The sequence below is a fragment of the Carcharodon carcharias genome, chromosome 14 (assembly GCF_017639515.1).
Source record: "Carcharodon carcharias isolate sCarCar2 chromosome 14, sCarCar2.pri, whole genome shotgun sequence".
Classification (NCBI taxonomy): domain Eukaryota; kingdom Metazoa; phylum Chordata; class Chondrichthyes; order Lamniformes; family Lamnidae; genus Carcharodon; species Carcharodon carcharias.
In genome coordinates, this window is record NC_054480.1 from 97763304 (window position 1) to 97779384 (window position 16081).

General features: G+C 43.3%; 1 protein-coding gene across 1 annotated transcript in view; it reads left to right on the plus strand.

Annotated features, from left to right (window-relative positions):
- The window catches only part of LOC121287557 (SAFB-like transcription modulator), a 103127-nt gene that overhangs the window by 34274 nt on the left and 52772 nt on the right, over window positions 1–16081 (plus strand). Inside the window, exon 8 of the mRNA XM_041205488.1 lies at window positions 5669–5784. Within this exon, the coding sequence (XP_041061422.1) occupies window positions 5669–5784 (116 nt within the window). The remainder of the gene's footprint in view (window positions 1–5668; window positions 5785–16081) is intronic.

The following is a 16081-nucleotide window of genomic DNA, read 5'->3' on the forward strand; positions in this document are numbered from 1 at the left end:
CTTGTCAGCCCAAGTTTGGATATTATCCAGGTATTGCTGCATTTGGACATGGACTGCTTCAGCATCTGAGGAGTCACAAATGGTACTGAATATTGTGCAATCATCAGCGAACATCCCCAAATCTGACCTTATGATGGAAGGAAGGTCATTGATGAAGCAGCTGAAGATGTTTGGGCCTAGGACACTACCCTAAGGAACTCCTGCAGTAATGTCTTGCAGCTGAGATGACTGATTGCCAACAACCACAACCATCTTCCTTTCTGCTAGGTATGATTCCAATCAGCAGAGAGTTTTCCCCCTTATTCCCACTGACTCCAGTTTTGTTGGGGCACCTTGATGCCACACTCAGTCAAATGCTGCCTTGATGTTAAGGGCAGTCACTCTTACCTCACCTCGGGAGTTCGACTCTTTTCTTTGAACCAAGGCTGTAATAAGGTCAGGTGCTGAGTGGCCCAGGCGGAACCCAAACTGAGAATCAGTGAGCAGGCAATTGCTAAGCAAGTGCCACTTTATAGCACTGTTGATGACCCTTTCCGTTACCTTACTGATGATTGAGAGTAGACTGATGGGGCGGTAATTGGCTGGGTTGGATTGGTCCTGCTTTTGTGTACAGAACATACTTGGGCAATTTTGCACATGGTCTGGTAGATGCTAGTGTTGTAGCTGTACTGGAACAGCTTGGCTGGAGGTGCGGCAAGTCTTCAGTACTGTTGCTGGAATATTGTCAGGGCCCAAAGCCTTTGCAGTATCCAGTGGCTTCAGCCGTTTCTTGTTAGCTCATGGAATGAATCAAATTGGCTGAAGACTGGCATCTGTGATGCTGGGGACCTCCGGAGGAGGCCGAGATAGATCATCCACTCAGCACTTCTGGCTGAAGTTTCTTGCGAACGCTTCAGCGTTATCTTTTGCACTGCCGTGCTGGGCTCCTCCATCATTGAGGATGGGAATATTTGTGGAGGCAACTCCTCCTCCAGTGAGTTGTTTAATTGTCCACCCTCATTCATGACTGGATGTGGCAGGACTGCAGAGCTTAGACCTGATCCGTTGGTTGTGGGATCGCTTAGCTCTGTCTATCGCTTGTTGCTTATGCTGTTTGGCACACAGGTAGCCTTGTTATAGATTCACCTGATTGACACCTCATTTTTAGGTATGCCTGTTGCTGCTCCTGGCATGCCCTCCACTTTTCATTGAACCAGGATTGATCCCCTGGCTTGATGGTAATTATAGAGTGAAGGATGTGCCAGGCCATGAGGTTACAGATTGTGGTTGAGTACAGTTCTGCTGCTGCTGATGGCTCACAGCGCCTCATGGATTCCCAGTCTTGAGTTGCTAGATTTGTTCGAAATCCATCCCTTTTAGCTTGGCGGTAGTGACACACAACACAATGGAGGGTATCCTCAATGTGAAGGTGGGACGACTGTGCAGTGGTCACCCCTACCGATACTGTCATGGACAGATGCATCTGCGGCAGACAGGTTGGTGAGGATGAGGTCAAGTATGTTTTTCCCTCACCACCTGCTGCAGACCAAGTCTAGCAGCTATGCCATTTAGGACTCGACCAGCTCGGTCAGTTGTAGTGCTACTGAGCCACTCTTGGTGCTGGACATTGAAGTCCCCCACCCAAAGTACATTCTGCACCCTTGTTCAACATGGAGGAACACTGATTCATCAGCTGAGGGAGGGCAGTACATGGTAATCAGCAAGAGGTTTCCTTGCCCATGTTTGACCTGATGCCATGGGACTTCATGGGGTCCGGAGTCAATATTGAGGCCTCCCAGGGTAACCCCCTCCCGACTGTATACTGCTGTGCTGCCACATCTGCTGTGGGACAGGACATACTCAGGGATGAGGATGGTGATGGTGGAGTCTGGGACATGATCTGTAAGGTATGATTCTGTGAGGATGACTATGTCAGGCTGTTGCTTGCTGTCTCAGCTCTCCCAATTTTGGCACTAGGACTTGGCTGGGTCGACAGAGCTGCAATTGCCGTTGTCATTTCCGGTGCCAGGTGATCCGTCCAGTTTCATTCCGTTTTTGTGACTTTGTAGTGGTTTGTTACAACTGAATGGCAGGCAGGTGGGTGAGAATGAGGTCAAATATGTTGTTGCTTCCCTCACCACCTGCCGCAGACCCAGTCTAGCAGCTATGTCATTTAGGACTCGGCCAGCTCGGTCAGTAGTCATTTCAGAGGACATTTAAGAGTCGACCACGTTGCTGTGAGTCTGGAGTCACATGTAGGCCAGACCATGTAAGGATGACAGATTTCCTCCCCAAAGGACATTAGTGAACCAGATGGGTTTTTACAACACTCAACAATGGTTTCATGGTCATCATTAGACTTTTAATTCAAATTCCACCATCTGCCATGGTGGGAATTGAACCCGGGTCCCCAGAGCACTACCCTTGGTCTCTGGATTACTAGTCCAGTGACAATACCACAACACCATCGCCTCCTTCTAGTAGCACATCGATTTTTCTGATCTGCAATGTAGCCATTCTGATCCTTGGCTTGGTCCCTTTAAATAGACACCCTTCCATTGACATGTGTGGCTCGTCATGCCTGCACTCTGTGATTGGTCAGCAAACCCAGAAGAGGATATGCCATAACTGAATTAAACAGCCACGGCAAAGCTCACTCCACTAAGCCCACTGCTGGCTTCCTTGCTACAAGCAGGTTGGTTTCATTAAAATTCTTCCCCCAGCCCTCTTTTCCACCCCCCCACCCCCGCGCATCTATAATAATTGTACAATGCTGCACTGTTACGTAGCACAAAGCAGTGGCCTACAAGAATAGCAGCATTATTGTGCTGTATTATTTCATGTAGTGCAAGGAGGAGGAAGTCAAGTATGTAGTATAAGGCAGTGCTCCTTTATATATTGTAATGGGGTTAATACCAATGTTCAGGTTTTTCATATTGGGACTGCACGTATTTTTATCCAAACAAGTTGCTTTCATGTGATTCTTCTTTTTAGTTCAGAAAATGTACTTGTATGAAGCCTGAATGGAAAATTACAGGCATGGCTGTGCAACTTAGTGGAAACATGGGTTGGGAAGTGGTAGGCGAAGCATACTATAATAATAACTAGAAACTTAATAGGTTTGAAGTAGTTCAAGTCCCTGAGGTGAGATTAGTTAATCCACAGTAGTTAGAATGGGAAAATTAGCATCTTTCTCATTGCTCTAGACTTAACCGGCAGGGAAAGATACAAATGTGGATATTAGGTGAAGATATGTTTAGACTCTGTGCTGCCTATTAGCCTGACACACTGTACAGATCACAGAGTTCATTTGCAAGATGCCTGAAGCTGACCCATGGAAAACACCACCACACACCACTTCCCAGTCTGAAAAACATGCATCCCTTTGCATTGTCATTGAGCCAATTTTGTATCCATACTATCACTTAATACCAGGGTTTCAATTAATAAGCCTGCAGCAAGACAAATGCCTACAGGGTATCAAATGTCTTCTGAACATTCATATTAAACAACATCTACTACACTACATTAATCTGCCTTCTCTGTTATCTCAGCAAATAATTCAATCAAGTTAATCAGATTCTATTTTCCATTAAGAAATCTATGCTGGCTCTCCTTGATTAACCTATGCCTTTCAAATAAAAGTTTATTTTGTCCTCCAGTAATGATTTCCAATAACTTCACACCACTGATGTTAGGCTAACTGGCCTGTAGTTTCCTGGTTTATCCCTCTCCCCTTTCTTGAATAGTGATATAACATTAGCAGTCCTCTAGTCCTCTGACACTAACACTGTATCCAATAAGGATTGAAAGATTGTTACCATTGCCTCTGCTATTTTTACCGTTGTTTCTTTCAGCAACCTAGGATGCATTCCATCTGGACCAGATGACTTGCCACATTTCAGTAATTCTAACCTTTTATATTATGTCTTCTCTATCTACTACTATGCTGCCCATAACTTCCCTCTCCTCTTTTCGTGTAATCTTCATCTGCTTCTGTGAAGATAAATACAATGTGCTTTTTTATTACTTTTGCAATATCTCCTTCCTCTGTGTAAAGCGTCTCTTTGCGTTATTAGTAGTCCATTGTTTTCCCTAGCTAACTGTTTACACTTTATACGTTTATAAAATGTTGAAACGGGTCCAGTTTAATGTTGCCTGCTAACTTTATCTTAATACGGGAGAAAAACAGAAGTTTTAACTTGTCCAATTACCTCCCGTACTTGCTATGATTTTCTTGGTTATTAATTGAATCTTGTTCCTAACATTTGTCATAAATCTTCTTTCTCTGTTTTATTTTATCTTTTATTTTCTTTTTCATCCAAGGTGTGTTAGCTTTGCATGCTGTACCTTTCCCCTTCAAAGGAATATGCCTTATTTGTACCTAAACTATCTCTTTCCTGAATGACCTCCATTGCAATATGATATTTTTAAATAAAGGTTGGTTAAGAGATTACTGTGGAGAGCTGCTATAGATTGGTATTGAGTTTGACTTCCTGCAGTTTGACACATTGAAAGGCGCAACTTATTTTGTAGATGCGTGACTGATCTGAGTAACAAAATTCCGTTAACTGTAGTGATTGCTGTAAGTGGAAAAACAAACTTCAAATTATTTACCAATTAGGTGCATCTTCCCAAAAAGTTGTCCTTTGTTTATCTAATTCTTGAAAAAGCACCAACAGATTCGCCACCATCATTTGGAATCAATTAAATACTCTAACACTTAAGATACAATCTTGTTCCATTTTACTTATCGATGAGATTTTAAAAATTGCTCTGGATCTGTATTTTTCATTTAAATACATAATATTCACCTCAAAGGATACTTCCGGGTACTGATCAGTCATGGTCCAATGGAATGGCAAAGCAGGGTCAACTCATGTTTTTATTTTTCCCACTTAAAAGTGGAGATGAGTCTGGCTTCAGGTGTTTGAAAGAGTGGCAGATGCACAGAAAGGCACATACAAAGACAAAGTGTTTGACAGGCGTGCCGAGAGGGGAAAGATATACAGGAGAGATATGTGTTAAGAGATTCGATGAAGAAAAGTTGAGGACAAAAAGATGGGGTAACTAAAATTTCAGAAGAGGGATATAGAGAGAAGAAGGGTTGAATAAAGAGAATAAAGAATTGAGGAACAGGAGATTACAGAAAAAGTCCAATTGTTTTTTTTTGTGCGTGTGAGCTGCACCACACAAGATTAACTACTACTTTCAAAATAGCTCGCCTCACTACTTCCACCACTTTCCATACCAGGATTTTTTCTGCTTCCCCATTTCTGGTTTCTGGACACAATTTATATACGTAAAAAGGTCAAAATTGGAATTTTTGATGTGAGGCCAGAAAGTTGATGGATCTAAACTGGTTAACATTAACAAATCCTTCCTCCACCCTTGCCATTTAGGGTTAGTATCTGCAATTTCCACATAAGTTAAAATGCAGAGGTCAGGTGTTTTCTACAACTGAGAGCAGACTAATCAGATGCCAAATGGTATTGACAGAGACCATGGGTAGGTCACCTGTCCATCATCTCAGCTGGTCTGGTGTGTTCCTATGCACTCCGCACCATGGAGAAATTAAATGTTGCATCTGTGGTTCTGTTCACTTGAGGATGCGGAGAATGGTGCATGCATCTGCAATCCAATGAGCACTCCATGTATGACCAAATAAAATATGTATTTGTAACTTCAGGCTAAAAGTGAACCTGACCACAAAAGTTCTACGTCGGAGGAGGGTAGAAATGTAACAGGTTCCAAATCAAGTTGCAATCCCAAAGCTGAGAATGACCAAGGACAATCTGGAGACAAGTAAGTAATGCTGCTGCATGTTACATGACTTCAATGTTTTTGTCCAGACGACATGAAATGTTGGAGAAGATTTTCTAAAATTCTAATTCTTACCCTTTTATTCTCCTTGTGTATTAATATGAACATACGAAATAGGAGCAGAAGTAGGCCATTCGGCCCATCGAGCCTGTTTCACCATTCAAGAAGATTGTGTTTCAAATTTCACATTTCCAACTACCCCTGATAACCCTTGGTTCCTTTGCATCCACCTTAAAAATATTCATTAGCACTGCCTGCACCGCCTTCTGAAGCAGAGAGTTCCAAAGTCGCACAACCCTCTGAACAAATGTCTCCTCATTTCTGTCCTAAAAGGGCAACCTTTAATTTTAAAATAGTGCCCCCTAGTTCTGGACTCACCCACAACAGGAAATATCCTTTCCACACCCACCTTGTCAGCATCATTCAGGATCTTATATACTTCAATCAAGTCACCCCTCACTCTTCTAAACTCCAATGGAAAAAAGTCCGGTCTGTCCAACCTTTCCTCAAAAGACAACCTGCTCATTTTAGGTAACAATCTAGTAAACATCCTGTGAACCACCTCCAATGCATTTGCATCCTTCCTTAAATAAGGAGACCAAAACTCCACACAGTATTCGAGATGTGGTCTCACCAATGACCTGTATACCTGAAGCATAACATCTTTACTTTTATGTTTGGTTCCTCTCATAATAAAGAATAGCATTCCGTTAGCCTTCCACATTCCCATTTACCCCTGATAACCTTTGATTCCCTTACCTAATAAGACTCTGTCTACCTCCGCCTTCCATTAATATAGGCCTGTTATTCATCCATGCCTCTAGATTTTTCGTTATCCAACTTTGCAGGTATAATTTGATTTTATTTCATAGTCATCTGCACAAGAACATCACATGCTGAACCAGTTTTGTTTTGTTAACATTGTTCCCAGCAATGTTATTCTGTTAGAATAGTGACTACACTTCAGAAGTACTCCATTGGTTGTAAAGTGCGTTGGGACATCTGGTGGTTGTAAAGGGTACTATATAAATACAAGTCTTTCTTCCTTTGTGCAAGTAGGACATCTCTGCATCATGATTGATTTTACTGTTGTGCTTGTTGTTTATTGTTTGGCTTCATTCGGTCATAGAGCTTCCACACACGTTTTTACTGAACTACAGAACAATCCTTATTCACACTGAGAACCAAGATCTGTACATTCCATCAGCATTTTCCAGAAACTGGCAATAAACAACAATTTCATCCTGCCAGGTGTAGTCAGCACGTAGTATCCTATGATATATAGTGCTCATCTTTGAGATTTATTAGTTTTGAACCTTTTTTAATATCGGTTTGGGATATTTATGAAGAAAGCATGAATCAAATTAAATTTAGTTATAGAACCCCCTTGATGATATGGTATTGTGCTTTTGGAAGTGAGTACTTGTTTGACTTATGTTTCATCCCAAAGCAATCTCAATTCTTTTGCCTTAGTCCTGTTCTGATACAAGAATGGTTTTTTTAACTGATGCACTTAACTCGTGACTATATTCATTCCAGTTTCCTTTTTAACATTTTGTGTTCACAGCAGTTTCTCTCATCCTTCTTCCTACAGACTTTGTACAATTTTGTTTTCTTATTTTATCTTGACCTTTTTAGGATTATATTTCTTTAATCAGTGCTTACTAAATTCTTGGTATATAACTGACAGCATCTGGAAGACCAAAGTTATGGGCCAGGATGTAGAGACTCCATCTTCCATCAATAATGGCAACCTCATCCTGGAGGACATCAACAGCTTCACATAACTTGGATCAACACTTAACAGTAACCTGTCCCATGATGCCGAATTCAGCATCAGAATTGCCAAGGCTGTAGCTGTAATGTCAAAGTTAAGCTGTCAAGTGTGGACCAATAAACTAACCAAAAATACAAAGCTCTGTGTGTACCAGGCTTGTGTTCTCCATACCCCCCTTTACAGCAGTGAGGCATAGGCAACTTATGCAAGTCAAGAAAAGCAGCTGAACAGCTTCCACCACCGCTGCCTCAGGAGAATATTAGGCGTCTCTTGGCAGGACAGAGTGCTGAATATAGATGTACATCAACATGCAAGGATCCCCAACGTGTTTGCCCTTTTGAGTCAGCGGTGACTCTGTTGACTGGGTCATGTGGGCCAAATGGATGATGTGGTGATTGTTGCTTTAAGGCCAGCCTCACTAAGGATCACATGGTCAGAACAGCCAATCAGCACCGAGCAATGGGGGAAGCTTATAAGGGGTGGGGCTTTCCAAGTCCAGAGTGTGCATTTAAGCCTTCCTAGAGGCCTGCAGCTAATCCAGCAGCTCTGCAAATAAAGTTAGTTAATTAAAGAAGCCCCCCGGCAGTACATCTCTACATCTGGCGACGAGGATAAATGATCCTGGCACTGCCTATCGCCCTACAACTGTCAGTACCTTGTTTTAAAGAAGGTAAAAAGTATATGCTCACCAGGATGTGTTTCTTTGGGAGGATCGACCCATTTGACCTCTCCACGGAGGACTGGAGTCAATACATCGAGTGCCTTAGGTTTCGTTTACAAGCCAACGAAATAGGGGAGGAGGCAAAGCGCAAAGCAATTCTCTTGAGCGTCTGAGAGAGACAACTCTAGAACCTTATTCGCAATCTCACAGCCCCAAGTGCGCCCGATTCCAAATTGTGCAGTGAGCGCATGAGTTTAGTGAAGGGCCATTTTCAGCCCAAACCATACGAACATTCAAGTTTGATATGAGGGAGACCCGCCAGGCAAATCAATTATGACTTATTTGGCTAAGTTGAAGAAATTGTCAGAGCATTGTGATTTTGGAGCGACCTTGAACTGGATCGGTTAGTTGTGGCGTGCACAATGACGCTGTTAAGTGGTAATTGCTGGCAGAAGTCTATATAAATTTTCAGCAAGCAATGGGTTAGTGCAAGCCATGGAAAGCGCTGAAGAAGATTTGCAGGAGCTACAAAGCTTGCAAAATGGTGCCATTTACCAGTTAGGGTGGGAACAGGTATGGCGCCAAAACCGCAGAAGCAGCCAAGAAGTTCCCAATCACCCAGAAATTAAAAAAAAAAGGCAACCAGATAGGGATCCTGAAGTTGAAATGTTGCCTGTGTTGCGGTAACCACACTCCTGAAACATATAAATTTAAGGAGGCTGAGTACTATTACTGTTGCAAAAGAGGACATTTGATAATGCAGAGCTAAGTCCAGACTTCCAAGTAACTAGGCGGCAAAGATGTTAGAGGTACATAATGTGAAAGAGCCTAAAACAGCTGATTCTGACATTCATTCTATTTTTAATCTTAAAGCAGTTAAGGCAAACCCCATGATAAAAGCAAAATACTGCAGATGCTGGAAATCTGAAACAAAACTAGAAAATGCTGGAAAAACTCAGCAGGTCTAACAGCATCGGTGGAGAGAAAAACAGAGTTAATGTTTCGAGTCCATATGACTCTTCGGAGCTCTGAAGAAGAGTCATACGGACTCAAAACGTTAACTCTGTTTTTCTTTCCACCGATGCGGTTAGACCTGAGTTTTTCCAGCATTTTCTGTTTTTGTTTGAGGCAAGCCTTATTACTGTCACACTCTACATAAACGGGAAGCCTCTAGTTATGGAGGTGGATAAAGTATGGGCAGGATGACAGCATTTTTCGCAATGAATTAGGAAAAATCAAAGGCTTGCAAGCCAAGATTTATGTTGACCCAGAGGTACCCACTGATTTTTAAGGCAAGACCAGTACCACATGCCTGAAGAGAAGAAATGGATGCTGAGTTAAACAGGTTGGAGGAACTAGGCATCATACAGCCAGTTTAATATTTAGAGTGGGCAGCGCCTGTCATCTCCGCACCAAAATCGGATAAGACCGTCAGCATTTGCGGCACTTTTAAGCTAACAGTTAATCGGGCCACCAAGTTGGATAAATATCCAATTCCAAGAATTGAAGACTTGTATGCAAAACTGGCAGGAGGTCAATCCTACACTAAGGTTGGATATGAGCCACACGTACCATCAATTCGAGTTAAGTAACACATCTCGGGGCTATGTCACAATAAATGCATGCAAAGGCCTATTCCAGAATGCGCGCCTGCCTTTTGGCGTCTCCCTGGCATGTGCAATATTTCAAAGGACAGTGGAGAGTTTGCTGCCAGGATTGCCACGGTTGTAGTATATCTTGACGATGTCCTCATAACTGGATCAACAGAGGCTGAGCATTTAGAAGATTTAGAGGAGGTATTAAAAAGATTTCTGGAAGCTGGAGTCCGCCTAAAAAAGGAGAAATGCTCTTTTCAAGCCACCAAGGTTATCGATCTGAGGCACCATGTAGATGCACAAGGATTACACCCTGTGGAAGGAAAGGTTAGGGAGATCTTTAGGAGACATCTTTCCCCACAGATATCACTAAACGCAAATCATTTCTAGAGATGGTAAGCTACTACGGGCGATTTTTACCCAACTTATCGACTGTATGGCCCCCTCACATGTGTTGCTGAAGAAACACCATCGTTGGTCCTGGAAGGCTCCTCAGGAGGCAGCCTTCAACAGAGTAAAACAACTGTTGCATTCCTCAACCTTCGACCCATCTAAAGAATTGATATTGACCTGCGACGCCTCTCCATGTGTCGTTGGTGCAGTATTGTCCCATGAAATGGACGAAGACTCTGAGAGGCCAATAGGTCACGTATCAAGAACCCTCTCAGTGACCAAAAAAGGTTACTCGTAGATTGAGGAGGAGGGACTGTCAATAGTCTTTGGAGTTAAAAAATTCCACCAGTACTTACATGCAGGCACTTTACTATCGTCTCCGATCATAAACCGCTTTTGGGCCTTTTCAAAAAAGACAAGGCTATCCCCTGATAGCTGCAGCAAGATTTCAGCAATGGGCATTAATTCTGTCCGCCTACAAGTACACTTTCAAGCGCTGACCTGGGATACAGATAGCGAAGGCGGATGTCCTTAGCCGCTTACCCTTGCAAGAAAGCATCTCGTTTACTCCTGTACCCCAAGAAATCGTCCTTGCATTGGATTTTTTAGACATATTGCCTGTTTGCACAAAGTAGATCGAGAACTGGACTAATCGAGATCCACTTCTGTCCAGAGTGAGAGACCAGATACTTGCAGGATGGTTAAATGAGCCAGTCTCCATGGAAATGAAACCATTTTACCTACAAATACAAATTGAGTTGTCAAGATGGCATCATACTCTGGGGAGCAAGAGTAGTCATCCCTGTATCAGGCAGGGAATGCTCCTAACCGAATTACACAGCGCTCATCCTGGCATTTCTAAAATGAAAATGTTCTCCAGGAATTACATGAGGTGGCCTGGTATAGATGCAGATATCAAGAAGTTAGTCAAACACTGTTAACAGTGCCAACTGCAACAAAAGTTGCCACCCGCAGTCCCACTAGATCCTTGGGAATGGCCTGGCCTACCATGGGTGCGGATCCATATAGACTATGTGGGCCTATTCCTAGGCCCAGTGTTTTTGCTCATAATCGACGCACACTCGAAATGGATGGAGATTTTTGAGGTGAAATCACCTACGTTGCATGCAACCATCAAAAGATATGCCAATGCTTTTCGACTCTCAGGTTGCCCGAAGTCATTGTATCAGACAATGGAGCCGTATTTACAAGTGCTGAATTTCAGAACTTCATCAATGTACATGGCATTAAACACATCGGAACTGCGCCTTATCACTCGGCATCAAACGGGCTAGCCGAGAGAGCTGTCCAAACTTCCAAACCAGGACTAAAAAAATTGTTGGGAGGAACCTTGGAAACCAAAATCTCACGCTTCCTTCTTAGCTACCGTGCGACTCCACATGCAACAGAACTGCTTATGAAGCATCCTCCAGAATGAGAGTGAGCCTCATGTTTCCAAATTTGCCAGGGATGGTAGAGAAGAACCAAGGTAATCAGGAAAAAATCCATGATTTGCATAACAGTGCCTGAAAATGTATAGTAGATGAAGCTGTATGTGCAAGAAACTTCAGTAGCGGTCCAAGTTGAATCCCAGGAATTATTGTGTGAGAGATCAGACCGCTTTCATACACCAAGTAGACGTGGAAGGCAGGAGCGTTCATAAACACGTGGATCGCTTGGGGAGCAGGGAGACACTTCCACAGTCAGTGTTGCCACCAAGGAATGTTATCAAACCCATAAGCACTGAAGTACCTGATCAACCTGTTATAGACATAACTGATTTCTCCATTGAATCAAATAGTAACGAACTGCCTGTGCCAAAAGAGGTACCCATTATCATAGTTCCTGTTAGTGTTGCTCCTGTGGGAGAATGTCAGACTATAAAATTACGCTGCTCTACCCGGAACACACAACCCCCTCAATGACCTCTGACATGTCTTCCTTCTTCCTTAAGCAAGGTTTTCCACCCACGGTGGTTGACTGGAGCCTCAACCGTGTCCGGCCCATCTCCTGCGCATCTGCCCTCACCAAATGGCATGTCCTCCCTCTCCCTCCCAGAAACATGATAGGTCCCCCTTGTCCTCACTTATCACCCCACCAGCCTCTGCATTCAAAGAATCATCCTCTGCCATTTCCGCCAACTCCAGCATGATGCCGCCACTAAACACATCTTCCCTTCACCCCCCCCCCCCCGGCGGCATTCCGCAGGGATCGTTCCCTCCGGGACACCCTGGTCCACTCCTCCATCACCCCCTACACCTCAACCCCCTCCCACGGCACCTTCCCATGCAACCACAGAAGGTGCAACACCTGTCCCTTTACTTCCCCTCTCCTCACCCTCCAAGGGCCCAAATACTCATTTCAAGTGAAGCAGCATTTCACTTGCACTTCCCTCAATTTAGTCTACTGCATTCGTTGCTCCCAATGCGGTTTCCTCTACATTGGAGAGACCAAACACAGATTGGGTGATCGCTTTGCAAAATACTTCAGTCTGTCTGCAAGAATGACCCAGACCTCCCTGTCACTTGCCATTTCAACACCCTACCCTGCTCTCATGCCCACATGTCCATCCTTGGCCTGCTGCATTGTTCCAGTGAAGCTCAATGCAAACTGGAGGAACAGCACCTCATCTTCTGACTAGGCACTTTACAGCCTTCCGGACTGAATGTTGAGTTCAACAATTTTAGATCATGAACTCTCTCTTCCATCCCCACCCCCTTTCCGATTTCTCCCCCCCCCCCCTCTTTTTTTTCTACCTTTTTAGCCTATTTCGATCCCTTCTCTTCACCCCACCCCACCGGGCTATCTGTACCTTGCTTGTCCTGCTTTCTACCTTAGCACATTCCTGAGATAATATCACCACCCCCTCAACACCTCTTTGTCCTTTTGTCTATGACATCTTTTGGCTATCTCCACCTATCACTGGCCCTCTATACAGCTCTACCTGGTGTCCTCCCCCCACCCCCCACCTTAAACCAGCTTATATTTCACCTCTTTTCTATTTTTACTTAGTTCTGTTGAAGAGTCATATGGACTCAAAATGTTAACTGTGTTTCTCTCCGCAGATGCTGCCAGACCTGCTGAGTTTTTCCAGGTATTTTTATTTTTGTTTTGGATTTCTAGCATCTGCAGTTTTTTGCTTTTACCTGATTTGTAATTCTGAATCTATGTATATGAGTGTATAACCTGAATTCATGACAAAGTGAGTGTGATTATTTCTAAGATTTTTGATATTGTTTCCTATTCACCTGTATGAAATAATTTGTGTAAATAAGAAATGTAAAACAAGGAATTAAAGGAGGAGAGATATGGTGATTGTTGCTTTAAGGCCAGCCTTATTGAGTTATGGTCACGTGGTCAGAACAGCCAATCAGCATCGAGCATGGGGAGTTTATAAGGGGCGGAGTTTTCCTAGTCTTGAGAGCATATTGTAGCCTTGCTAGAGGCCTGCAGCTAATCCAGCAGCTCTGGAAATAAAGTTTGTTGTTCAACTAAAGAAGCCTCTCAGTAGTACATCTCTACAGGCTTCATCCCCAAAGACATGCCATTTGGCGAGCTTGCTATTAGCAGAAGGCCAACAGTTCACTCACATCTGCAATACATGCATGTCTGCAACTGAAACTTCAAGTTGACTGGAATCAGTGTCAATACATGGGAAGTCCTCGCTACTGATTGGTGTGCCTGGAGACAAGCAGTCAGGAAGGATGTGGAAAAAACAGAAGGCAAAAGAAATGACCAGATAGAGCTCACCGGAAGGAAGAAACATCAGTTGACCTTGGGCCAACACTATTCATTTGTGTCAGCTGCGGAAGGGACTGCACCACAACAGACGATGCCCATTGCAGAAGTGACAAACACCCTGGGCATAGTCCATCAACTCCCAAGACAGACAGATGCCTAACTAACTTTACCTGCATAGTAAAATTTTCTAAAATACTACATCCCCATTTGTTTTACTTATGCCATTCCTTTGTTGTGTTGATGTCCAATATTTTATTATCCCAGATCATGTTCTGGTCCCTGGTATCTTTACTTCAATTCCCAGTATGCTGGCTGACATTATCATGTTGAGATGCAAGTAACTGCTTATAATGCTCCTAACTAGTAGCTAAAATTCTACACCACCTGGGTGGTGTAGAGAGTGCAGATCTTCCTTATCTCTATATAGAGTAACCTGCCCTCTTTTTCTTTTTTGAACCAATGAAAACCCATCAAATTTCCATTTCATTACATACTTACTAAACAATATTGTGAGCCAGCCATGACTCAGTTAGTAGCACACTCACCTCTGCATCACAAGTTTTTGGGTTCAAATCCCACTCCAGGCCTTGAGCTCAAAATTCAAACTGACACTACTGCAGTGTCAGAGGTGTTTCGGATGAAACATTAAACCGAGGCCCTTTCTGCCTGAAATAAAAGTAGAAAATGTTGGAAAAACTCAGCAGATCTGACAGCATCTGTGGAGAGAGAAACAGAGTTAACGTTTCAAGTCCATATGACCCTTCTTCAGAGCTAAAGGGAAGTAGAAATGTGACAAAATTTATACTACTTAAGAGGGGGAGGGAGTGGTGGTTGGGGGGAAAAGTTAGAAAATGGGTTAAAACAATTAATAAAAATAAGTAGATGAAAAATAAAAATAAAATTTTAAAAAGGGATGAGGATAGAGGAGAAAATTCATGGTCTGAAGTTGTTGAACTCCCATGTTGAACCCGGAAGGCTGTAAAGTACCTATTCGGAAGATGAAGTTCCACCAGTTTGTATTGGGCTCTATTAGCACATTGCAGCAGGCCAAGGATGGACATGTAGGCATGAGAGCAGGGTGGTGTGTTGAAATGGCAAGTGACAGGAAGGTCTGGGTCATGCTTGCAGACAGACCAAAGGTGTTCTGCCTTTGATCTCCCCAGTGTAGAGACTGCATTGGGAGCAGCGAATGCAGCAGGCCAAATTGAAGGAGGTGGGCCAAATTGAAGGAGGTGCAAGTGAAGTGCTGCTTCATCTGAAAGGAGTGTTTGGGCCCTTGGACAGTGAGGAGGCAGGAGGTAAAGGGGCAGGTGTTGCACCTTCTGCGATTGCATGGGAAGGTGTTGTGGGAAGGGGATGAGGTGTTGGGGCTGATGGAGGAGTGGACCAGGGTGTCCCAGAGAGAACGGTCCCACGGAATGCTGACGGGGGGATGTGGTATAAGATTCCATGGCACTATTTTGAAGAACAGCAGGTGAGTTATCCTTGTTGTCTTGGCCAATATTGTCTAGGCCCTTTAATCAACATCACAAAAAACAAGATTATCTGGTCATCGTCGCATTGTTTATTGTGGGAGTTTGCTGGGTCCAAATTGGCTGCCACATTTTGTACAACAGTGACTAAGTACTTCATGGCCTGTGTAGCACTTTGAGACATTGGATAATCGTAAAGAGTGCTATATGAATGCAAGCCTGTTGTTTCTTTTTTCTTTCTTTAATGTTAAATGTTAATGTTAAACCAGGAGTTTACTTTCATTACATCACAGTTCCTAATTGCCGCAACAGACTTAAGTCATCTTGCTTCTAAAGTTCATGTGAATACTTTTATTAACCCATTTTTACAGCATTCCTTTTCTTCGATCTTTCTATTAATTTTGTATTTGCTCTTATTTGGTTATCTCAACCTGTACTATACTAGCCTAAATCCCTGGCTGGATTGGGTGAAGCCCATTCAGTATAAGCAACTTCCGTTATCTCAGAACTTGTCACATTGACTGATCAGCCTTCCTGATTGGTCCAGCACATGATATCAGGAGTACTTCCTGAGTTTACAATCTTCAAAGTCCTGGGAGCAGCTTCTAGAAGAGCTGGATTGCTTCTGATTTCATGACAC